Source organism: Passer montanus, unplaced genomic scaffold (genome assembly GCF_014805655.1).
Source record: "Passer montanus isolate IOZ18808 unplaced genomic scaffold, ASM1480565v1 scaffold10, whole genome shotgun sequence".
Taxonomy (NCBI): domain Eukaryota; kingdom Metazoa; phylum Chordata; class Aves; order Passeriformes; family Passeridae; genus Passer; species Passer montanus.
The window spans coordinates 34,112,486-34,138,961 of record NW_024356505.1 but is presented as its reverse complement, the minus strand read 5'-3'; the positions used below and the strand labels follow the sequence as shown (position 1 = coordinate 34,138,961).

Sequence of the window (26,476 nt, the reverse complement as noted above, 5' to 3'; positions counted from 1 at the left end):
AAGGATCTATATAATGTTCAGTCACCATCACCATGACTGATAATGAAGTATCAAGTGTTTTCAACTTCAGCTGTTTAGCTATTCCTGAATGTGAACACTGGCATGTTGACAAAAACTGAGATGGAAATTTTTTGCTACTGTAAGACTAATTTTAACTTTTCCCTTCTGCATTAATGGAAAAATCTCCTCTGGTACCCAAATGCAGTAAACTCATGTGACTAATGAGCTGTTGTCTTTAATCAACTGTGATATACAACTGCCTCTGCAGTATGTCCCCTGCTACTCCACATAATATCCACAATCTTGCCTTGTTTCCCTACTTTTATGAGAGACAAATAAGATTATGAACACTCACTGTAAACTTGTCCTCCCTTTTCTTTCGGTAGCCATATGAGTTTTTCCTAAGGGAAAGAATGCAGATATGAGAACCTTGCCTATAAATGGCTGGAAAGCAGTTAATAAAAACAGGAGAAATTAATTTCAATTGCTATTTCATCCATCTTCATTCTACACAGCTTATCCAGAAATGTTTTGGGGAAAAATTCCTAGAAAGCTGTCCTTAAAATAAAGGGATACATCTTATGCAAGTCAGTGTAAGAATAAACTGGTTACAAGTAATTCCTGTGTTAAAAGCATCTCAGTAGAGATTACACATGAGGATTAGACAAAATGTTACAGTATCTAAATAAGAGGGGCAGGAATTTTTTGTATACCAATGTAACTTCTCAAATACAGGTAACCATTTTCAATCCAGGTAAGGCTCCTTCAAAAAAACATTTTTAGCACTTTGCCCCCAGCCCTGCTTCAGGTAAAGCCCCTCCAAGCAGCACAGTAAAATTTGCAGTGCATTCTAATTCAGTTTCAATATATTTTCTAAGTTAGTTTGACTTTTATTATTCTAAATGTATTCAATACTGAAACATCAAAATAATATAATAGAAAGTACTGACAATTCCTGCGCATTTTTGTAGTCTATAGTTTGAGCAATCTTTTTTCCTGAATTCTTAATCATACTTTCATCCATTAGTTATAACACAATTTGGTAAATTAGATTTAGAAAAGTATTATAACCCTTGCACAAAATACCCATTTAATTTTGCAATGATACAAGTCTAAAATAGGATCATCTGCAAAACACTTATCTTCCAATTCAGTAAGTCACTTAAAATGTGATTTACTTGGAGTCATAAATACAGCCATTATCAAAGCTGCACAATACTTTTCTGAAGCACTTATTAGAACTGTATTTATAAATATGCCAATTTTCAGCTCCCCAGGTAGTTGGTTCTGTTTTTTGTTAGGCTGCTTTTAAAACAACATAACAATAGTTTCCTTAGTTGGCTGTAGCAGTTTTTCCTCCCTCCATACCAATCCATCATCTTTGCTGTTGTGTACGCCCAGTTTGGTCAAAATTCTGATCCTTTAACTGAAAAAGTGAAGAATGAGCACTGCTAATACACATTCAGGTGTACAATCTTCAATGCTGAACAATGGAATTGGGCAGAACGTCTTCAATAAAGTCAAACAAATAATACACAAAAACTTTCTTGCACCAGGTTAAGAAAGGACAGAAGATTAGATCTTATAGATCTAAATTGTTCATCAGTTGCCAATAATAATTTTCATCTGGTAGGAAAGCATGCAAGTCTGCTTAGCCTTTGTTCTGTATTTAACATTTTCAGTGAAGTCTTTTGCAAGATTTTAGGTTTGGGGAGAGAGTCTGAGTTTAAAGCAGTACTGAGAACAGTAACAATCCCACACCTCTCCTAAACAGAGCAGTTTAGAAGCAGCAGTACTTGGCTGTTCAGAGGACACCACGGAGCAGACTCACCTTCCTCTCCCCAGCCCAGGGGACGAGTCAACGCTGGTCTGTTCCATGCGGCCGGTTCCCACCTCCCTCTTGGTGTAGCTGCTGGTAGCGCTCTGCACCCGTGTCCTGCTTTGTCCCGGCTGCCGCGTCTGTGGACTCCTGACGCCATTGATTAAACGATCAGCAGAAAAGTTGAATATTGTAGGACTGTCTAGAAGCCCAGGTCCCCTTTCTGCACTGGGTATTGTATGTCGTATATGTGACTTGCTAGGATTCCTATAAATTCAAAAGTCGTTTCAACATACGCGCACTATCAGAGACCTTCTGAGGCCTAAGCCTATGCACAGAATTCAGAAGAAGCAAGATCTTCAGTCCTTTATCACTTTATCACAATGATCAACATTCATTGTAACAGGTCATGTGAATTATCAAAATTAACCTTTTCCCTGTCTGTTTTCAACTAGAGCTTTACTATATAAATAATCCTGCTGATGTCATGTCATTTCTCAGAATATTTCAACTGAATACCCTAAATCACAAAACAGACAAGTTCTCAGCTTTCAGACTGTCCATTTACATTTCAAAACACTGCATTCATTAACATCAGGGGTACCATCTGCCCTATGCCCTCACCTCTGGCACCAGGTTCAGTTTCACAAGTATTCTCAAGTTAGCTGGTGTTACTAAAATAAGCAGATGAAAACCCCACGTGCCAGATAATACAACAGTATTGTTAGAAGACAGATTAACTTGCCTGTTCCTGGGAGGATATTGTCTGAGTGTTGTGAGTGGAGAAGCAGCAGGCTTGAAGGTTGGAGATGTGAACCCATTGATAAATCCAGTATTTGGAAATGGTGTTACCTAAAAAATGTATTGCATGCTCATCATTATAAACAAACTGAGTATTACTTTTCGTAACCCCATATTTTATGTCATTCTGTGCAGGACAGTACTCAAAAGATTGTCTCAAACAGCAACAGAGAATCTGTCTAGTGCCTTGTAGCTGACTCACAAAATTTCTGGAAAAACCCCAAGCTTCTGTTTTTCTGAGAAGTCAGTCACTACATATATTCAACTTATGATAGTTCAAGAGGATTGAAAAACATCAAGCCAGAATTCTTGGCTGTAAGTTAAACAGCTCTCCTCCTATTTCACACCACACTACGCATGACTTTGGCGTACCAAGACACTTCTTTGTCAGAGCCTCTAATCTACATGGCCTGTAACTGTTTCTCTTCTAATTGTATGTGAATTCCTCCCTTAAAAAACCCCAACAACTTCCTTTTAGTTCCTCATTCTACTTCCATGTGACATCTAAATAAAGCCTAGAGAATAAGTGGATGTTAAATGCAACTCTGATGCTTTTCAGATCTTACCACCTTATTCTACATGTGAAGCACTGTCTTGTCTGAAGAAACATTAGTGAAACATTTTCTGGGGTGGGCGCATACTAACACCCTGTAGTAACAAGATGCCTTAAAACCTGAAGCATGTTCAAAGTAATTTCTCCAACCTCACTAGCACACTTTTGTCTTTTTTATTTAAATGTCTGGATTTCGTTTAAGGAATGTTACTGTTAGAACCAGCAAATGCTTGCTTGTATTTTCCCCCTGAAAATAACTATGATGCAGAACAAAAAGATTCTTTCTACATTCTATTAAGTGTTGAGAAACAGCTGTGATTAGGACCATTTGCTATAAAGGTACATTTAAACTTGAAAAAGGTTTCTTGTGCAAGTTAAATCACTAGTCAATGGAAAACAAAATTAAACACCAAAGCTGTCATATCAAACTACTGCTAGCCTAACCTAGCATGCATGACAGCAAATGCTACCTCAGGCTTCAGAAAAAGGCCATTAAAGGTCTGTAACAAAGCTGCTTGAGGAAGAAAGTTTCATCAAAATAATGCTTTGAAGTGTTTCTGGTTTAAGAGTTACAACATGAATGCTGCAAAATTTCATCAAAGCTAGTAAGCAACCACTGAACCTGAAAAATGAGAAGACTGAACATATTAGGGACCCTAGCAATATTCAACTCTTCTTTCTTTATAATGATGTGTGATCATTTGGAGGAAAAAAAAAATTTCCCCATTTTCTTTCCAATAATACCAAAAGCATTCACAGAAGTCAACTGGTTCAAGTATACTTTCTTTTCAATTTCTTTTTTTTTCTCCCCCAAACAGGTAAAACTAGATTTTTTCTCAAATCCAATTTAAGTACATGATGAAGAATGAGGTAGTTTTAGAATCCTGAGGACATGTGTCGCCATATTCTAGTTTCAGAACTAAAATGGTATTGCCCACATGACTGGGGTATTCAATCTCAAGTTAGAGATGAGAGACAGAGTTTATGTTGAAGAAGAATAGAGAAACTTTGCTGTATTTTCACAGAAGTCTCTAAATGCAAACTGCAACCCTGTCTCATGAAAATTATTGCTGTGTCATGGTTCCTCATGGTCCCTGTTCTCCTCAAGTGATTTCTATTCAAATATAGCTCTTCCTACAAAAGAATCAAGAAACATCACGTTACAGTCATGTACATAAAATGCAGCTAACCAATGACAATACACTGCAGAACAGTGAAAAGCTAAGCACAGACAGTTGATTTCCTGTTTTGACTAAGAAAAGTTTGAGATCTTTAATGGTAGCAAACTCATCAAGTCTTTCCCAAAGGATAGGACTAGTAAGCTTTCTTGGATACAAAAAGTTACAGGATAACATAAGGTAGATACACAGTATGATGTGCTTGAACCTGTGGTTTATTAATCTCTGATTTCTACACTTTTTCCATCCAGCTCCTTCAGTATCTCAGAGCAAGACTGTGCAATAGTCTTAGTCTTAGTTTATCTACAGGCAGATTCACATTCATTGCTGCTTAACAAGACAGCTCTTTCCTGGAATAACACTGCTCACTGTGTTACCTTGTCTCCTCCACATTCTTCATCCCCCCCAGAACGCCTCCCCCTGCAAGACCTCGGGTTCCCTTCCCTGTGTGTGAAGTGTTTAGCACACCAACTTTTTAATTAGCTGTGGTTCAGTACAGAGGATGTTTGCTCAAGTTTGTTCAAGGACACTTTAATCCTCTGCCAAAAAAAACATCTAAAGAATTTCTAATTTTGAGCATTGCTCCCCTCATTTCTTTGAGCCACAAGTAAAGAGGCATCTCCAGAGGGGAGAAAGAGGCTTCAAATAGGAAACCTGAGCCTCCCAGTCATTACAGGAAACTCCAAGTATTTGTAGGGTAACAAAGGCCAACTAAAAGGGGCCAAGGTAATTCTGATGAGACTGTCACAATGCAGAAGACAGAAGTAGCATTGCAGGATACAGCAGATATCTCATTAGAATATTTAAGGATTTATTGCTACCACCCTAGCTTCAAGCCTTACCAACAGCCCCTTTAAGAAAATAACTTAAAAAGCAATTTAAAAGTGATTTTTGAAATTAGCAAAAGCAATTTCACTTTTCATTGCCAAAAGAGATGCTACTATTGCACAGAAAATATTCTGCTTTAAGAACATGCCAAACAGAGCAATTCAGTATCTCAGCCTACAACCTAACTTCCTGTTAGAAGGTCTTGGTATCTTGACAAGTCTTTACTAAGGAACTGCCTCAAAACCTAAAAGGTTTACGAAGAGAATCACACTTCAGTCTGAGATCAGACCCAATTTTCAAATAATCCATCCTGCACACTATGGCAAGGATTTTGAAGGACTGTTTTTCAAGAAGAAATGGAATCTTAAACTCCCCTCTTCAGGATAGGTATGTTTCCTATACCTCAGTAAGAAAATAGTATCAGCTTTGAAAAGAACACAACTGTTTCAGAATCAAGAGACTTACCAATGAAGGGTCAAGGTAGCTGTGCGTGGCTGACCAGGTCTGTGGGCCAATTAAGCTGTACAGTGGGAAGTGCTGCTGGGGACTGTATACTGGAGGTATGTAAAAGGATGTTGTGTAGCGCTGCTGCGTGTAGAGGTTCATATCCAGAGGTCTATATCCATTCTTTGGCAAAAATGTGTTTATAGCTATTGCCTTTGCTTTTATCCTTGCCTGCAAATAAGATTAGATTATTTATTACAGCAGTCTTTCAAATTAAATCAGGATGGTTCAAATTAGCAGCTCTCAAACTTTTATTGGGCACTTATCAGTCACTACTTTGTCCTTCAAGGACAGCAGGAACAGCTGAATGCTTCCCTGCTGCCTGATGCTGGGCTGGATATACCACTGCCAGAAATGAGGAAGAGGAAAGGTAAAGTTTTGTGTGCTACATTTCTAAACCCACCTCCAGGTCAAACCGCTGCTGAGATTGGACCATTTAAATTTATATTAGAAATCACAGTGAGCACCACAAAACCCTGAACACATACACACAAACACACACCCCACCCCTAACATCATAAACCCCTATTTACCTTAATTGGTTTTCCTTGGAAAGTCTTCACTTCTTCTCTAAGGTATCTGTAAGCCTTTATAAAAAAGAAATTGTTAGGTTTGTCAAATGTAATTTAAATAAAGGAAACTTAAGTTTTGACAGGCTAAGGCGAACAATAATTCTTGGAGTGTCTGCTAATGTTAGAGTATAGCAAACTCTCATACATGACCTGCATTTAGCAACATTTAACTTATCAGTAAGTGCTTCAGTAGCATTAAAACAAGACTCTAATGGTTATGATTGAAGCATTTCAATGTATCACCAAAAAAAAAAAAAATCAACGCTCTCAGTACAAAAAAATCATAGCTTTAGCCAGGTAATGTAAACAAGATAAAAAAACCTTTTAAGTGTTATGTTTAATAGTCACTAAAAACTGGATACTACATAAGGGGAAGCAGCATTACTGTTTTTATAGTTTGGGATGTTTTTATATTGTTACGCATTTGTAATACAATTTACAACCTGTCAAATCATCTTCATATCATCCTTATTTACTTTTACATTCTAATATGCTTCAAAAAACAGCATTACCTGCTGTGCATCAGCTTCCGATTCAAATGTGATGAACCAATTGTCATTATAGGCAAACTCACAGTTGATGAACTTAGGCAAATTGTCTCCTTTGAAAAGTGCTTCAACCTCCTGGGGAAAGTGGTTTGATAAGGAGGTGGGGAGGTGAGGGGGGAAGGATGGAGAGAAGAAAACATCAATGTAAAAGGCAAAACTCTGACACTCTGAGAAAGACAGACAGAAAGCACTGTTGGGCTTACAAAACATAACCGAGTAGTTCAGAACATCTGCAGTAATGTCAGCTCTCTCCAATCTCCCTCTGGAAGGAAACTAAAACTAGCATTATCTAAGGCCATACTGCAAGAGAGGTTTAGCTGGGAGCAATTTAGGCCAGAGAAGACATTTAAACTTGGTATCAAGTGCAGAAATGTGTCTATTTCTCCCCTGTCCCCAAAACCATGGAGCCACATGAAAACCAGTGCATATGGCATGGGACAGGAAAATCCTGCAAGTAAGCTTTGACTCAAATGTCTACAGACTCATGTATTTGAAACAGGGCTTATGTTACCTCAAACATGACTGGCTAGTTTCTACAGAAAAAACAGACCCTGGATTTTTTATATTAATTCATTTGCATTTTTTTTTGTTTTGTCACAGATGTGAGGTAAGCAGCATCAAAAGGCAACACAACTTGGGAGGCTTACAGCATCTTGGAATTTTGCTGCTTAAATAAAGCCTGACTCTGCTGTGCTAGAAAACATAGGGTATTAAACCTGGTTAGTTAAGTCCAGATTTTCCCAGCACAACAAATTTAAACACAATGTATAAAACATTTCACTGGAAACCAAATCTTCTAAAAATAAAGACTCCTCAGAACTTTTCTGTCAAACATTTAAGAGTGAACATCCAGTGCTAATATATCCAACCCAATGAACTCATGACAGAAAAAAAAATCTACAACACTAAAAGTTAGGCAGTTTTTGTAAAGCTACATTTATTTGGAAAGCTAGAAGTAGCTATTTTAAAGCTATGTACATAGCACATATCCAACTTCTTCCCTCTAATACCTTTTAGCATTTTGTTTCGTGTTCCTGTTTATTAAGGCCACTTACTTTTTTGTTACCAATTTCTAAACTGCAGTACTTCTGATTTTTTTATGATGGTTATTAAGAGGAGCAACTTTGTCAGAATCTTTAGTCTTCCTTGTAAAATTAAATAGAAGAGAAACTAAAATATATATGCATCATCAAGAATCTGAACCTTCTTCTTTTTGAAAATTCAAGATGTTTTAATTACGACCCCATAATATCTTCTAATATTTGTATCAGTCATAGTCCCTGCTTCATCAGAGTGGTATTAAGTCTTTCAAAGAATGAAGTTCTCCAGTCTTGCACTCATTCCACAACCCAGTGGAGATCCTTAGTGATTACCAACACCTCTCACCTCAGCATTATGGAAACATTTACAAAGCTTTAAATACTTTACTTGAGCAAGCTTCAAGGGGCAACAGTGGCATTTTTCTAGTCTAAGATTTGTCTTCTTTCATCTTTGTCTATTTATTCAAGGATCTGACTACCAACTGCATATAAGCAGGACAAAGCCCAAGAAAATTATGTATCTTTACCAATGACAGCACTATCAGTTTCTCAGTCCTCTGCAGAATTACAGGTTCAACCACAGCATTGCTATGAGCAACATGCATCTACCAAAAATATTTCTTATCCAAACAAAGACAATAAACTAAGTTTAAGAAGTTCTGTTAGGAACTAACAGTGTAGTAAAAAATGTGATGTGCTTATTGAAATCTAGAAGAAATCTAACTTCCAAGTCCTAAGGGAAAAGTGTTCTTTACTGAACAAGGGAACACTTACTTCAATGGGAGTAGATTCAGGTACTTCACGTAAAATCACAATACAGCGATTCTGATTTGGCCGAACTTTTTCCCCCTTTTCATCCACTTGAACTAAAGGCAACGCTAAGAAAGAGAAGACAAGAATGCATTTCAGCTGTCAACAAACCTAGTAGCTTTGCACTCCAAAAGATGCTGTGAACATAGACTTATAATGCAGAGCCTCAAATATTTTTGAGATTTAAGAAACAAGCAGACAATGTTTCTGTTCATCATTTACATGCCCAAAGAACCCTTTCTAATTTTTCACAAAACTTGTAGCTCTGACCAAATACACTCTGAGCTGAGGTTTTCCATTTATAACTGCATCTCTGCACACCCTGGCAATGCCCTTCTAGCTCTCCCCAGGTATTCATTCACTTTTCCATCTCTGGTATGCCTCTCTCCTGTTTTGAGCAGACTCAGAAGTACAGAGTTAAGCCAAGGGGGTCTCTTGATCCACCTACTTCACTTACTTTTACAGGGGATGAAATGTTTTTGTGCTTCCAGGAGAGAACAGGAGAGCACTAGTATAGTAAGTGCCTTTATCCTCCATGGAAGCTTCCCACAGAATTCTTCCCAGCTGTGCTCTGAGCAAGCTGAAGTTTGCTCTTGCAAAATGTAAGACCTTAGAAATGCTCAGTGTGCTCAGCACAACCCCAAACGCCACAGTTCTATGATTGGTGCAGCCAAGGCTTCCACTGACTGAGATACACAAAGCAGGTTTTCTCAGTTTCTGAGCAGTGAGTCCAGCAGTGCCTCATTCCTGTTGCATGGGGAAACAGTCCTCTGCACGTTCCAGAAACTTGATGGATGACAGGAGCTGCTGTATTGTTCTTCCAACAAATATCAAAGCCATTGAAATAACTGTAAGAACTGGGTTTGGCTGACCCAAAGGTCGCTTAAGTGACACAAATATGGCTCTGTTGGCCTTATTGTCCTGGTTTAGGTCAGTAGGAGATGCCAGCTGTAAGATCCCCCTTGGAAACAACCCCCAGGGTCTTGGCCCACAGGTACTCCACAGAGCTTCCATGACTGATGCAACTGATTTCTATCCATTCAAGGTTCTCCTTAACAGAGTGAGACCCCTCCATGCCTTTTTCCCCATCTATCTTTACAGAACAGTCTAGAGATATCCATCATGATCCTCTAGTCATGTGAATTGTCCCACCACATCCCACAATTTAAAATCATTAATTCTTATGTGCATAGATCATTATTCAATAGCTGGAATACAGAGTAGCTTTGATAAAACTACAGTCTTATAACTGTGATGATCTAAGCTGCTTGGGCTACTTAATGTTGTACAGAAAAATAATGGCATTTTACTGCAATATAGTAAGAAAGAAGAGATGAAAAATTCAGATTAATAGTTCCATACCAAGAACCCAAATGCTTTCTAGCACTGAGGAACTTCTACTTACATCTCAGCACTTCAACAATCAAATCCATATCAGTACTGAGTTTCTTGACATGATCAAGATTTGCTACTGTCATTATTGGCACATACTGATCACTGTCCATCTGTGATATAAGGTACATGTCACTGGCAAGATTTTCTCTGTTGGGAGAAAAAAATAGGGAAACGTCACAGATTAACTTTGTCCAGTAAACTTAAGACAAAAATTCATCACATAGTAGAAGGCAGATTCCTTCAGCATTTTTGCTAATTAATGAAAACCACTGGCTTAAAGCTTGCTAAATGGCTTAAATTACTCAGATTTAATTATGACCAGTAAGATTACAAAAATTCAGCTGATCTGTAACGGCTTGTAACTACTCTCATTTCAAACCCATATATTTGCTAGTTCATGCATTAGGCACAGAGGTTTCAGGTAAGCTTTAAGAGGTACATCAACACAACACTCTGAAATTTGTGTGTTACTTTTTCTAAATTCTCATCCTTTCCACTCAGTTTTAAGTAACAACTACGAAATGTATTAACATACATCCCAAGCTGTTAGTCATCCTCCAGTTTGGTACGTTTAGGTAAATACATACCTAGATAAACAGAATTCCAGTGTCTTTTTCAGTAATTCTCGTAAATCTTCCTGACCTTCTGGCTGCAACTGTTCGTTTCCACCTAATAATTAAAATACTTCAAATTAAAAAGTAGCTCTGCTATATTACACAATATCTATTTTAAACAAGCCATCATGTCTATTACTGACTACTTAACTAGTAAGAAATTTTTAAATTCAATAGATGTTTATTATGTATTAGTTACCAACCCTGTGTAATTGCACGGCAACACTTTTTTTGAGACAGAAAAGACAAATGATGTCTGACTTTACTCTGTTCTCCAAATACATAAAAATCTGAAGCACTTTTAGAACAGCTACAAGCACATCTCAAAGTAAACACTGAAGTGATTTGGCTCATAGATCTGTGCTCCATTCTCAGGAAAGTAACCAATTCCTAGTTGATAAAACCCTGACTAATGCAATGCAAGGGAACAATGCAGTGGAGTCACTCCATACTTCTGGTCTCACTCTAAATTACCAACACAGTAATTCAGAGATTTTCAAAAATATAGTTATGGAATTTCAGCAGAAATCCAACCTACTAACAACAGATATGCAATCAATTTACAACCTTTTGGTTAAGAATCCAAAATTAATTTATTTCTTATATGTGGAAGCTTAAAAACTGTCACATGGAAAACAGGAACTTCATGCTCCTTTTAGTTTAGACACTATATACCAATGTCAGTAGAGGGTAAACTCATTGTGTCAGTGAAAGAAGTGCTTAAAGAGTACAAGTTTTGTGTGGCCTTTGGAGATTTGCAAAACATTTAGCAGCACATTCTTCATGTAAATCTATGTATGTAAATTAGAAGTATTAGAAGAATTTTTAGAAGTATTTCACACCAATTATTGTCCTCTACACCCCTTCCCTTCACTAACTTTCATCCTTTTATTCAGCTCTCCTTAGATTTTCTTCTTGCTAAAGCAACTTCTAATTTTCTCCCACCATGCTGTCCTCCACGTTTTCTACTCTGATGAAGAGAACACCAACACCTGAGAAATACATGTATCACGTTCTAACCACATTTCCTTTTATATGTATTTTTTAAAATAATTATTAAAAAATGAATGATCATATTTCAGACTTGGGACCATGTGTCACCATTCCTCGAGTGGAACAGACCCAACCTGCTGTTCAGCTCTTTACAACACCATCGAACTCTTGTTAAAAGTTACCTATTTTGGGCAAATAAAGGACACACTGGCAAGTTCCAGCATTGATCTGAAGAATGCTGTTCCCTTCTAGAGTGTGGGGCACCATTAACACAATTTCCTATTTGCCAGCTAGTTACTACTTAATATTCCCCAATATTACCCTTAAATAGAAGGGTCAGTGGGAACTTTCAGTTTTCAAATATAAGCGAAGATGATGCCACAATGATGTCTGATTTTCTGAATTCAATTGCCTTGATTTGCAGCTATTATGGATGCCATTCTGATAATTTTACATACAAAATCAGCTAAGCACAATGAACAGACCTGTCGTGAATCTCAAGAAACACCCAGCACATTTTCCTCTCCTTCCCATCCCTCATCTCAGTTCAAGTAGTAATCCTACATGCATCTTGCAGACCTTCTGTCCCATTCAGTGAAATATCAGCATGGTGAATCTCTACTCTAGTTTCCAGAAGCTTCTTAAAACATACCATCTGGTACAGACTACAGCTTCTAACAGTTGCACTGAAGAGAAATTCTGGAAGTTGATTAAATAAAAATGTGAAGAAGTTAATACTAAAATGTTGCTTCTTTTAGCATTTCAAGTACAAAATGGGTCTTTCCCCACAATAACATTACTACTTGAGACACAAACTGTATGTCAATCTCACCTCAGTACCAGACCCAACTAGAAACACTAGATTCTGGGCAGAACCTTGTATGATTTAAACCAGGAGATTGGTCTCTAAACATGTCCAAGTCTGACTGCAAAAGAGACGGAATTCTTAGGTTCTGTTTAAAGATGCATATATTGAACGAGAAAACTGGTATAGTTTGGGGGGGGCCTTTTCTTGTTTTTCAGATGCTCACAGCTCAACTCAAAATACGTGTTTAGTTTGTTTTTAAACTAAGTCCAAGCACATCTTAGCTTCCTCTGACCTGTCTGGGTGGTTTCGTGCATAGACTCATACTCGGAATGATCGAGAGCCAAAGGGTTCATGTCCGCCTGCTCTGAGCCCGGCACGGCTGCGTTCGGCTCCGGCAGCTCCGTCAGCACCGCGTTCTGATGCTTTTTGTCACCATCGCCATTGGCATCCAGTCCTGCAGCACACGTCACACACACACGCTCAAAAGTGCTCTTTCTAACCACAGTAATGCCAGAGTTAAAACTACATCTGAAATAAAGGTGCTTACATATTTGCTTTACATTTTTTAGCAGAAAATTAAAATTGAGACAGTGCTGCACCGAATTTTAACTTCTGCTTGAGCAACAGCCAGAAACTCTTATTCATACCTTCTTTACAGGAATCTGGAGGCTGGTCAGGTATTTCTTCCCACGTTTTGCTCACACTACCATCAGTGGCACCACTTGCTTCCAAGTGTAACATATGATTTCCCCACACCTTTGCATTGGGGTTTAACTCAGAAACCTTGGTTGACTCCTGCAAAAAGAAATTGATTATGCATTTCAGGGATGCACAGCAGGCATCTGGTGCACAGATACCTTCAGTTTCAAATAACAGTATCAGACATACAACTCAAGATTTTACTGTCATGGTTTTTCACACCTGAATATATTAACTGAGTTCCCATAATCATTTCAGGTACAGACACAACTATTATGGTGCACAGTATTAATTTCCCTGATTATGAACCACCAGAAAAGGCTATCCAAGCAGAGCAAATGACAACAAACATTTCACTCTTTGCCTTTACTCAACCTGCACTTGACCTAGACTTCAGGCAGTTCTCTAATACACATCTTCTTGATGTTGATTATATTGCTAATCATATGTTACATTTGTATCTGTAGATCAATCTAGCAGATACTAGATCTGTATCTATTTTATCTGCAAAATAATACTTTTTAAAAAATCAAGAAAATACAAAGGTACAGGGATTTTTCTGAAATTATATAAACATGTAACAGTTTTAATGAAACATTATGTAAAATTGAAAGCAATAAGATGTGCATGACAACTTCTGTTACTACATTTACAGGAGGAACAGAGCATCAGGACAAAAAGGATGAATAACCACATCCAGTTAAATAATCTCAAGATAATCTCTTTAAACTTGGATTGGAAATGGACACATTTAATGATGACATATGGTTATATACAACCATCATATAAATGGTTACAACTATCCTTCAGAGACATGGCTCTCTGCAGTGCAAACATCTACTACAATACTTTTTTAGAGTAACATGAGACTTGTTTTGCTTATGTTTGAGAAAAATGCATTGAATTATTCCACATCAAGAATATATGTCAAGTGTTTTGATATAATTACACTGGGAAAAAATACTGCTCATAATAAGACACACTAAAAAAGCTTATTAAAATTTTGTTTTCTAAATGTACAGATGCTAGGAACATTACAGTGTTTAAAGACAGGCACTCCAAAACCCCACGAAGCTTTAAATCTTCTTAAACACACACATTCAAATACTTGTTATCACAGTGCATTGAAAGTATACCCAGAAAATAAAAAACTTTAAACATTTACTTAAACACTTCTCTTGAATGACAGGGAAGACTTACAAAAAGTGGAAGTGTTTGACATAACTACTTGAATAATAAGATTCAAAGATGACAGCAAAATCCATCAGTTTCCATTTTTAATATAAGAAGTTCCCTCTCAGGAGAGAGCAAACAGCCTTGAGCACAATCCACTGCCCACACTGCAAGTGCTGGACAAGGTCAGAGCAGCTGCTCCAACACAGCCAGTGAGGGGAACAATTCCAGCAGGGCAGGACAAGGAGCAGCAGCTGCTACAGGTTGACTTCTGCAGAGTGGGTAAGGCTGGAGGGGACCACTGGAGGTCACCCAGCCCAACCTCCCTGCCTGAGCAGGGTCCACAGGGCAGCTCAGGATTGTGTCTAGACAGCTTCACTTGTTTCTTAGCCCAGCTAGCCAAGATCCAGCCTAGCTCTTTCCTCTTACTTCTCCTGCAGCCACTGTTCTCTACAGCACTACTGACCTCCAGAAGTGAGGAAAAGATTTCCTAACTGCTACCAAACAAGAGCTTCAGGAAATCCACAAACATTTCTTCCTATACAAAGCTAAAGAGCATTAAGAATGGTTTGTAGCAAGCTTCCTTTCTGCACACTGTTTATCTTAAGTTCAGTTGAAACTGAGAACCTGCAATCAAGTTACTTTGCCAATGACTGAAATTTGACATAAAGTAAACAGAAAAAAAAAATCAATATTCAGTAAAATTTTTTACTTTTGCATTCTGTACAGCATTCGATTTTTCAAAGGAAAGGGAGTCATCAGGTTCAGGACAAAACATCTATTTAACTAATGAAACCATAGTTTGACTTGGCTTAGTCAAAACTTCTAGCTTCAGCTTTAAGAGCAAATCACTTCTGCAGAATACTTACAAGTTCATCTTTATTGTGCCATCCCCACGTACCAGCATATTCCGGTGCTAGCAGCTGATATGGGTATGTTTCCACTGCATATGAAGCACTTGTTAAATTTTCAGGTTCATTCTGGAAGTTTTCATTAACTACACACAGTCTATCATTCTTCATGGTATCATTAGAAGCTGCATTATTCCATAAAAAGCCCACTAGATATTCACCATTACCAGAAGGAACCGTGTCAGAAAGCAGCTGATTTGTCCAATCAGCATTGCCAGTCTGAAGATTGATGAAATGTGACCACATTTCAACGTGGGGATTTTGTCTGTCCAGGTCACAGGACTGCTTCTGGTCACTTGATCCATCTTCCATCAGACCTAACATGCACTGCTCTCTGCCTTGCAGAAATCCTGCTGCACCAGGAGAGGCACTGGGTATTTCATAGGAAGGAGTAGCAGCATATTTGTCTACCTGCTTTGGGTCAACACAAACTCCAATCTCTTTGTTTGAGAAAATCTTGTGATCTGGCTGCATCTGTTCCCAGCTTGTGGTCAAGTCATTCATCTGAGTATTTAATATGTAACTGGTGTTTTTCAGTTCAGTAGTCTTGGCTTGCAACTGCTTCAAATTCCCCCTGGTAAAAGGTTCTAGATTCTCAGCTGATGAACCAAAACCAGTGAGTTTCTCATTTGCGTGGATGCTGACATACTGGTTTACTTCACCATCCTGGAGATTACTTTCATTTACATCACACATACTTTTTTCATGAATTTCTGATTGTTCCTCAGTAAAAGGCCCAACAGAAACTTGAGTGTTCCCAACTTCTGGCTCTGGACTGGCACAGTGACACAACTGAGGCTCTTCTGCTGGTTCGTCATGCTCATGAGAACATGCATTTTGACACAATACAGGCAATAAGATATGGTCCTTATTTAAGAGTTTACTGGCATCTTCCAGATTTTTAGTGGCATCTTTTAACTTTACCCTCCTGTCCATACAACAGTCTGTGAGTGCTGGTACAGAGGAGTCAGAGGGAGCATTCTGATTGTCAGGCAAGTCTTCACTGCAATTGAAGATGTCTTCATCACAATCAGCAATGCTGGCATCCAGATTCTGTTTTACATTTTCTGCCTTGTTATCAATGGACTCATTTAGTTGACGTTCAAATTTTGTCTGTTTTACAGATTCTACTACAGGCCCAGCTATTTTGGCTGACTCAGTCTCTGCACTCCATTGATTTTCCACTGTGTGGAAGGAACACACATCCTGTTGTTCATCTTGTCTGCTGTTCATGTCTATTATATTCATATGCTCACATTCCACAGACACAGAAGAGACACCGGTTTTGTTACCTGAATTTGAGTATTTACACACTTTACCTTTATTCTCTACTAACTCTTGTGAAACCTCACACTCTAGGCTGTTTTCCTTTAGGAATATTTCATCTGTACTTGGATTATGTGCATGAGATGTCACAGTGCCATCACTTATTCCTGATCTAGTTCTGCTCAAGTTACCAGCTTCCTCAAGAAAGTCACCTTTTAGTTCAGTGGCACTCACACAGATATCCTCCTCCATGCCACTGTGGATTGCAGCTTCAGATGATGCCCTGATTTCAGTGCAACCCTTAATGTGAGTTTGAAAATCAGAGACTTCCTCCAAGTTTAGCTGTGTTTCAGTCATGTTCAAAGCTTCACAGCTATGCAAAACTGTACCAGTGCATTCCTCTCCCTCTTTCAAGGATTCTTCAAAACTGCTGTGATGTTCACTAGAGTCTGGTGAAAATGTTTGGCTATCACCATATGTTCTTTCAAGTGTTTTCTTTTCCACATTTGAGTTTAGTTCACTTGCTGGCTCTAGAAAGCAGACTTCTTCATCAAGTTTTTCTACTTTGTCCATTTCATGTAACTCTAAGGATAATTTAACGTTACCCCCTATGCTGTCTACCACCTGTTTAGTATTTATTTGCTCTACAACACTTGAGGGATGCTTAGTTAGTGGCACAACATCAGAATGATTACTTCCCTCAGTTTCTCCTGAATTAGATACTCCAGTGTTTAACAATACACTGGAAATACAATCACTGTTTTTCACTTTTTCTGAGTTAGGGCTGTATTGGTCCTCTCCAGCAGCATCCACAGGCTTTACAGAACCACAGGCTGGATGCAGTGATTCATTCCAACTGGCAGCACTACCCATGGTATATACCTCCTCTTGCTGATTCTCAGGGATGATTTCACCAGGCACTTTTGCTTTTAAAGCATCTGTTACTGTACTGTCAGTATTTAACCTCTGCACCTGACACCTGTCAGTCAGTAAGTTATCAAAAGAACACTGGATGTCTAGGCTACAATATTCCTTTGTATCCTTTTTCTCCATGTTTGATCTATCCTCTTTTTTATACTCAAACAGTTCTTTCTGTGAATTAAACTTAGCTTCCACTTGTGCCAATTGTTGCATTGGAAATTCCTTCCCTCTGTCTAGAGGTCGTGCCATGGTGCACATTCCTTCATCAGTAACAGCTGAGTTATCTATGTCTGCTGCAGTCTCTTCATGCACAGTAGCTGGCACCTCTTCATCCCCTTTCAGATCTTCGGCATCTACAACACAAATGCTGTAAAACTCCTTGTCTTTCACATTCTGACTGCTGTCTACATCAAGACAGGAAAATGTTGGAGACATCTCTCTATATGAACTCGAAACTTTCTGTAAGCTGTCACTCTTGCTGTCTTCAGCATTTACTGTTGTTTCATTTTGCCTTGAATGGTCACATGTAACTGCATAATCCTCCAGGGAATTTCTATTTAAGGAAATTTCACTCTGTAAGCCTTTGTCTGTGATATCTGCTACATGTGAATTAGAAATATGCTCAAACAAGCAATGCTCTTGTGAAGCTGCATTTTCATTATTAATATTGCTATTATTCTTTTCTATATTGTTCACATGCTGACCATTACTATTAAGTTTTTTAAGTGCTCTTTTTTTAATAATCTTATCTTTGTTTTCTTCACTTCTCTGCAGATTTCCGTATGTACCAGAGACTTTCAAGAGGTGACTAAAGGAATTAAAGAAGTTAAAAGGTCTGCCATACGTCCTCCTAGGGCTCGCATGGGGAGTATTCCCCATGCTGTTATATGACGAATATTTTCCTTTTCGACCCCAAAAACCAGATTTAGAATCTGACACTGCGCAATCATCGCTACAAACACATTCAATGCCGACTGTCACAGCTGCCCCATTAACTGTCCTTCCCACTGTATGCAGATCCTGGCTTTCCACAGTTCCAAAAATTGAAGATAAAGTTTTACTTATCCTTGACTTTGGTGCTTCCTCTTCCACAGATTTTTGTAACAAGCTGGTTTTCTCCTCATTCGTGCTGTTACTCAATTCTTTACTGAAGCAGCAGCCCATGTTTAATAAGTAGTGCCAGAGGGTCTTCTCATTGCAAATCACCTTCCTCTTTACACTAACTTTCTATGGCTACTGAGGAGACAAGCCAACACCCAGCTACCAAAAATAGCACACTTTAAAACCATGCAGGGGTTCATATGTCATTGCCACTCAAAGTCCAAATCCCAGTTGCTGAGCAATGTTTCAGTATTTCATCATATGCACTGTAATATTCAAGCCAAATATGCCTTCTAATGAGAATACAGTCTGTTTAGGAGTATTACTGAGTCTTATGAACTTCTATTGTTTAATTTCCTAAAAAGTTTTGTTCATCCAAATCATTAAAATATTTAAACATCTTTCACAATGCCCATGTGTGCCAGAAACTACTTGTTTTCATATTTAGTACAACTCCCACCTTCTATACAAGGAAAAATGCATTCTGGCTTTACATGTTTAAATCTGACGTGTAGATCAAACACTTTTTGAACTACTTTCCCCTTCTCCTCCCTTCCCCCAGAGCTGAACCTACACCACAATTACTTCTTTAGGAAAAACAGGCTAAAGATAGATAAGACCTCATGTATTCCATTGAGCAGTCATTGTACGTTATCAGAAGCTAATTCTGTTCCAAACCTTTTTTTAAAATTTGTTATCTGCATGAAAAAAACAGAATACATAATTCCTCAGTGACTTATAGCACTGAAGGGGGCCTCAAGATCATTTTCCCACCTCATGGTACTGTGACAGGATTAATTACACTTAAGCTCAGAAAAAAAAACTATGTATCCTTTTACTGAAAACTCAGAAATGTTTAAAAAGTAATTTGACTGAATGCTATTCCTTACAAAAGTCTGTCCTCAGTATAGCTTTCACTGCTGTACATATACAGACTCCTTCTGACCTTGTAACAACTAAACCTTTTTTATACACATGTATTTACATATTGAAATACCTCTATTACTGTAAGTTCTTGTGGTTGCTAATAAAAAAGTGGTTCTGTTTCTTCAAATATAAAAGGCCAATAAAAAAGCTGAAAATACCCAGCAATCTTTTTCTGCCCTAAACAGATTTGTTCTTTGCCTTTCCATTACCTCACATCACTCAGACCTTCTCTCAAATGCAGTGCTATTATTTCAGGTTTGGACCCCATACTTCAGAGAGTTTTCAGAGTGTACCACTACAGCACCACCCTACTCTGTTACTTAAAAGATATTATCAATATGTAGAAGTGTAAGACAAGACAGACCCTTAAACTCTATTTCAAATGTTCTTTCAGATGAACATTGAACACAATGCTATTTGTCCACTGGTTGTGCACATTATGTCAACTAATATTCCACTAAATCTGACCATAAAAGATTGCTGAAGTGACAAAAAAGTACATCCCCTCTTCAGCAAGCCTGCTTTGAAATTGTAAAGTAAGATCAGAGGAAAACTACCCTCCCCCTGTCCCTTATCAGACCCAGGAAGACTCCAAGTGCCTGCAGCTACACTGTTCCTAAGGATAGGAAGTCTGATGCATCATTGCTGCCATCTGCTGCATTTTTTTTAATTCTCCCCTGGGACAAAGTTATTCAACATGCTTGGATCCAGACTGAAAACTATGCCAAGTCACTCCTCTCTTTAGCATTCCCTGGAACTGAAAACAGGGAAAGGGGGAGGGAGTTACTTATAATAGTTTTTTTGAAGAAATGCCATGAGCAAACAATTTAACTGTTTTTAATGTCAGCTTAAAGTCACAGTAATACTTAAAAAATTCACAACTATTCAGAAAACTCCCTTATCAGACAAACAAATAGCAAGATTCTTCCCAGTGTGATTTAACCATTACTAACTCGTGCTTTCTAGAGAGGAGCTAAGTGTCCTTAAGAGACAGACCAGGGCAAAGTCCACTTTTCCAGTACCTTAACAACCACTTCTCCTATCAACTAATGGGAAGAAAAGGGGTGAAGCAGTTCAGGCAAGCAGAAACTTATTCCAGTTTTCCCATACCCTTCTCATGTGCAAGAGCACATTTTGTACTTGTTCCTTTGTTTTTATCTTAGGGTTCCAGGGATAATTTCTATTTTAAAGCAGCTACAGTGCACATTCATTAAGTCAAATTTCTCAATATTATTTAGTGCGGGATTACAATTTTATAAAAAGGCAACATGAATTTAAGTGGAAAATGCTACTCCTGTTACGATACATCACTTGAGGCACCTTCTGGCTAAGCTTAACACTGCCACCAACTTGAAAAGCACTTAACAGAGTTCATGCTCTAATACTTCAGAGCCCAATTCATCTGGGGAGTAAATTATGTTATTTTGTTTTGGTTTTTTTCCCTTTATTCATGCATATTTTAGCTCTGGTATATTTCTCATCTACTCAAAGCCTAAACAGGTTTTCCGACTGCATGAAACAAAAGTGCTCTGAAGCAGCACTTTCATAACCTGAACTATTACTTTTTTTTAATAGGTATTTAGTCCTGTATCCTGTACACACCTATACAGAAGGCAAGAAGCCAACGTGCTTATTAACTAGAGTATACTTACCCATCTTTCATTTCTCAATGCACTTATTCTTTGCCAAGGAGTAAGGGTTTATCCCAAATATAGCCTTATAGGCCTAAGGTTAAAAATATAATCTAGATTTAAAGTTACAATAACACAAGTCAAAACAGCCCTTACAACCTACCAAAATCTAACTTCCTTTATTCTTTCTCTATAAGAAACTCATGCAACTGTAACAAGTTCTGAAGAAACAGTGATTACGCTGCACTCCCAGGCCACACCTGATGCCATGCCCATCACCAGTGAAGGGAACACAGAAGAGCAGTGTCACAACAGTGACACTAACTGCAGGCTTCTGAAACAGCTGATCAAATTGCCTAACTTTCCCTCCAACAGATCATGGTTAATGGACTGCTAAGAGTTTAAGTACATATTCTACACTCTGAAATAATCAAACATGATTAGATGTTATCTACATGTATACAGCCTATTCACTTTTCTTATGGCCTAAATCTAGAATACCACAACAGAAAGAGCAAACACCAACCAGTATTGATCATTTATGACGTACATGTCCAGTTTAAAGTCTAATTCTTCCATTTCTTGTTTAAAGCTAATCATGATCTCTTGAATTATTAAATATCACCTACTCATTATACAAACTGCTGCTTGACATTACACAGGCACATACTGCATGTAATACTGTGTATTGTCCAATCATCTGAGGTTTATATGGTATACTGAATTTTCACTGAACACGTGGTCCTGTATTAAACTAGTAAACCTGATTTCCTCAGTTCCTTTTTATTCTGAGGCTTATTCTTGAATGGGCTGCAAAAGGATTTTTGAACATAATCCAGCAGCAATAAGCCTGAGACATCCTTTTATAGTACTTCCTAAGAAAACTGTACTTCCCAAAAATGTTTAAGCGCCATCTTTCAGGAAGTTCCACATATTTTTCCCCTGCTTTCAACAACAGTATGATTGAACTTGTATTTACAGTACCTATAAGGATTGACAAAAATCAGCGTACCACACAGATTTGAATTCCCATTAACAGAAACCCATGGCATCACCTGATAATTATTCAGCTATGAAAAGAATGGGTAATACTAATATTGCAATCAGATGGCAAGTTTAAATGACCCCACTGTAATATCCTGCACTGGAACACATATTTGCAGAACTTGTCACACAAGAATCCCTTCTAAAGATTCTCAAATTTCCAGATCAGGTCTTCAATTTGACTGATCAAGGAAAGAAAATTCTTTGGTCCTTGGACAGTGCTCTGAGAGGCCACACATTCAAATGTGAGCATGGCAGAGGAAGAGTTTAGGCTCAACAAGCAAGGAAAAAGACTGTGCATACCTTTAGCACTAAAAGTCAGTTAAATCTTATCTGGCAGAGACAGGACATACCTGTCTCCTCCACCATGGGATCTGCACCTTGGCCTCTTCCCTCAGAGCAACCTAATTTCTAGCAGCAGAGAGTTACTACTGAAAAGGAAGCACAGAAGTGAGTTAAAATGGAGTGAACTGCTGCTTAAACACTGACTCTCCCGGGTCCAGCCCAACAAGTGCTTTCTCAGAAAGAGTAATTGTCAGTCAGGATACAGTCTATTGGCAGATGTCACTTGAAGTGACAAAGCCCACCTCTAGGTTGAAGAAGATGAAAAAAATTGCACATTTAACTCTCAAATCTAAGAAAACAATCAAAGTTAAGAATCTGCTAGTATCCTCTAAGCTATGTACTTACAATGTGTAAGTCTAAGCTACTATTGACAAGAAATCCATGAAGATCCTCAAGATGCCAATTTCCTTCAACAAACTTGTGTGCAAAATTGTGGTGTTAAATACCACTAGAATCAGCCAAACTGATTAGTCGTGTTGGAAATGGACCATACCAAACTTGTGATTGATCTAGATTATGCTTTATAGTTTCATAGCTACTTCAATGCAGAAGAAAAGACTGTCTCACTCACTCTGAGGTTAAGACTTTGAAACATGTTAGTGAACAAGTGATCTGTGTATCTTTAAGCAGCAACCCTGAAAAGTGATTTCTGGAGGATTCCATTCAAACACCAAAACCTTCATTTTTAATTAAGTCACTATTGATTACCTATTCAACATTACTCACAGTAGAATGTCTTCAGTTTTGTTCTTGCCAAATAAAAGAATGACTAAGTTCATAATTAGAAAAATTTAATTATTGTTCAAAGAGAAAACAAAAAAAATCCTTTATATAACCACTTCCAATGAAGAACTAGCCTAATACCTATTTTTACAAGATCTACAGAAGTGCATCAAGATTCCCCACTGATTTGCTTCCTGAACAAAAGCATTTGGACAAGGTGTATCAAGATGTCCCAGAGGAACAGCACAGCTAAAACAGCTAGGAATTCAACTGAGCACATCTCTTACAAGTCTATTAAAAACAGGCTCCTAGAAAGCTCACTAGGTGCCATGGCAGTATGGCCCCACATCACATGCACACTGAAATAATGATCAGCACAAACATGCACCTACACCTTTTTGCAGTCTAGCCCTCTGATCTCAAAATAATTACGACACAAGAAACAGCAGGTGGTTTTCACCTGACCTGAAGTATGTACTTGCTAAAGGCAATAGAATAAGGATTCCAGAGGTTTCTTCTCCTTCCTATCACATTTATGGAAAGATGGAAGTGTCTTAAAGATCTTAGTTTGCTAATTCTTTCCTGCACTCTATGAATTTTTCCTCCAACCATAATATTGTCCACAGAACTTGCAAGCGAGATCCTGAAGCACTGGCAAAAATCACTCATGTAAGCATGGCATTACAGAAGAGACCATTTTAAAAACACCACTGTGAACAGAATATATTGGTAATTATGCTCATACCAGAATGACCTCCTGACGCTGTGCACATAAGAGTATCATACTGGTATAACTTAAAGCCTAATAAGCTACAGGTCTCATCTTTTCCAGATAAAATATTCAGCCAAAGTAAAGCTTTAATCACAAGAGAACAAATTATTTGAAATGCACCATTACAGCACAATGGGTACATTCCAAGATATCTGAATTGACATCAGCTTTCTCTTCTCATGAAAAGAACAGTAAGGTCTCCTGAAAAATAAATAAATGATTATGCTCTGTTTCTCCAAATAAGTAGGGAAGAACAGGAATTAAGATTTAAATAATTTTTTTAATAAAAATTCTATTATGTTAAATTAAAAGAACTAGCACCTATATGAAGTCTAATAAATTGCCTTTAATGCTAATGCACCTGTTGAAATGCACAAACAGCTTCAAGCTCTTGAAGAAAATCTGCAAGCCACTCTTACTCAAGTTTACACACTGGTTTATTGACACTAATGCCCTCAGTACAGGAAAAAAAATGGAAAATCCAGCAAATCAAGAGTTCAACTTTGAGAAGTATGGCAAAAAAACAGGTTGAATTTTTTCCTCTACTGTCAAATACGTAAAAATTCACATCTAAGAAATGTAAAACAGAGAAGAGAAGTCAGAATAAAAAAAAGGGGGAAGAGGAACAAAAAAAAAGTGCACCAGCTTTCTCAGAAAAGCAAAGCATGAGTTTTTCAGAATGCTCCTTAGTGCTTGCTCCAAGCTAAGTTGGAAGCAGGAAGTATCTGCTGCTTAGCATAGCACAAGCAAAGCTCCTGGCAGAACATACACTGAAACCAAACCCTTCAAGATATCCCAAGATGAAACATTCCTCCCAATAAACAGTTAAAGACAAAAATTTGAACATATTTTAATAAAAATCAAGTCTCCAATCTTCTTGAAGACATAGGTAACGTTTACTACAACATATATGCACACAGTACAATCTACTGTATGACCTGCCAAAAGCATCCCATACAGCCACTCACAGGATGCTGCACAGCAGCACAGCAACAGCAGCACGTGCCACTTGGCACAACTGACTGAGCAAAGTTCCTGTTACTGTGAATTCCTGCTTGTATGGGTTTTGCTTTTTTCAATTACACATACACACAAAGTGCATTCCCTGCAGCTTCCTCACATGGCAAGGTGTGAGCAAGAACCTAATTCAAGATTAGTGATACAATTCCTGCACAGCCTAAAAACCTCTGTACCTTAAATGACTGAAAACTGTCATATCTTGAAGTTTATGTAAATCCCCCCAAAGGGCTGAAGCAAAGTTAAGTTGAGGTTTCTAGTCAGTATGGAGAATTAATCACCTCCAACAGCTCTCTTCTGGCTGTTTAATGTTTCAATGCTTTCTGTCAGCCAGCTGTCTTCTAAAATGTTCTGACCTACAATTTTGATTAAGACATAGTGAAAACACAATGTTTCCTACAACACACCAGGGGAACATGCAATTATAATACTTACTAGATGAGAACCGTCCTTAACTTCTTGTACTTGCTGCACCTGCGGTTCAGCCACAACTTTAGTGTCCTGATCAGAAGTCATGAGCTGTCTGCTTTTTGGCTGCTCAGAGAGAACTTTACTGGTCACTTTTGTAAGCTGCAGAAATAAGAAGACAAAAGATTCTGTAAGTGGTTGTTGAAATTCCTGAGAACCACAGCCACTCCAGACACGCCACCCTGACTCAGAGCAAAGGTCCAGAGAACTTCCACGCAATTCATCGGGATTATGTGTCCAGAGAAAACATAAAATGAGGATAAAGCCATTTTGCAGACACACTCAGCTCCCAGTCATTGGCTGCCTTGGGATTACAGATGAACACTTGCCACAGCACTGGGCAGGATAATTCCACTGGGGAAGTTTCTCTTGATTCTCACCTTACTAATTCAGACAGCATCTCAAATCACGACTTCTTCATACCACCTGCAGACTCCACTCACTAAGAAGCATTTAGTCACAAACTAACCCTTCTTCTATAACTACTTTCATGGTCACTTTATCTTTGCAAGATTTAAGAAGCATGTTACAACAGTTCGGGGCTAGACTAGTAATGCTCAACCAGTTCTTCTGCTCCATCATCCCAAAATCTTATTTTATTTGATTAAACAAGTAAAAAACGCAGTAGAGTTGAAAGTCTGACAGTGACATTGCTTTGAAATTTGATGCTATTATTTACTGCTGTTATTTTTTAAAGTCTCCAGAAAAACAATAATAACTAATTTAAAGCATGATGTCTCAAAGCAAATACTGAGGTGTGAAAATCAGGCATTTTCATTTTTTCTTTTCTAAGAAGATGTAAAATGCTTTTTCAGTTTTTTTTCCATAGGAAATTCCAGCACTGTATCTGTAACAATGCATGAGAGTGATTTATTGCCTTCAAGTTGGTGACACCAAGCATGCAATCTCCTTAAAATGAAAATGGAAATATTTGCAGCACATGTAAGTTAATGGTAATGTTCCATTCTTTAGGAACATAAGCTCCTTTCAGGCTACCTTGACTCCAAGACTAGAA

The 26,476-nt window shown here is 38.0% G+C and overlaps 1 protein-coding gene across 4 annotated transcripts in view; it reads right to left on the bottom strand.

Annotated features, from left to right (window-relative positions):
- Positions 1 to 25,563, bottom strand: part of LARP4B (La ribonucleoprotein 4B) — a 37,515-nt gene extending 11,952 nt beyond the window's left edge. Inside the window, exons 1-12 of one of the 4 annotated variants that reach the window (XM_039704948.1) lie at positions 25,429 to 25,563; positions 13,111 to 13,258; positions 12,756 to 12,917; positions 10,636 to 10,717; positions 10,059 to 10,195; positions 8,618 to 8,721; positions 6,768 to 6,878; positions 6,217 to 6,270; positions 5,645 to 5,854; positions 2,565 to 2,671; positions 1,832 to 2,086; positions 356 to 401 (exon numbers count right to left, since the gene is read on the bottom strand). In XM_039704948.1, coding sequence (XP_039560882.1) covers positions 356 to 401; positions 1,832 to 2,086; positions 2,565 to 2,671; positions 5,645 to 5,854; positions 6,217 to 6,270; positions 6,768 to 6,878; positions 8,618 to 8,721; positions 10,059 to 10,195; positions 10,636 to 10,717; positions 12,756 to 12,917; positions 13,111 to 13,258; positions 25,429 to 25,509 — 1,497 coding nt within the window. In that variant the 5' untranslated portion in view covers positions 25,510 to 25,563. Of the gene's footprint in view, positions 1 to 355; positions 402 to 1,831; positions 2,087 to 2,564; positions 2,672 to 5,644; positions 5,855 to 6,216; positions 6,271 to 6,767; positions 6,879 to 8,617; positions 8,722 to 10,058; positions 10,196 to 10,635; positions 10,718 to 12,755; positions 12,918 to 13,110; positions 13,259 to 15,204; positions 18,690 to 25,428 lie in introns of those variants that run through there. The other 3 variants (XM_039704927.1, XM_039704934.1, XR_005627057.1) reach the window with 3 other exon arrangements.
- Between the last annotated feature and the right edge of the window lie 913 nt (positions 25,564 to 26,476).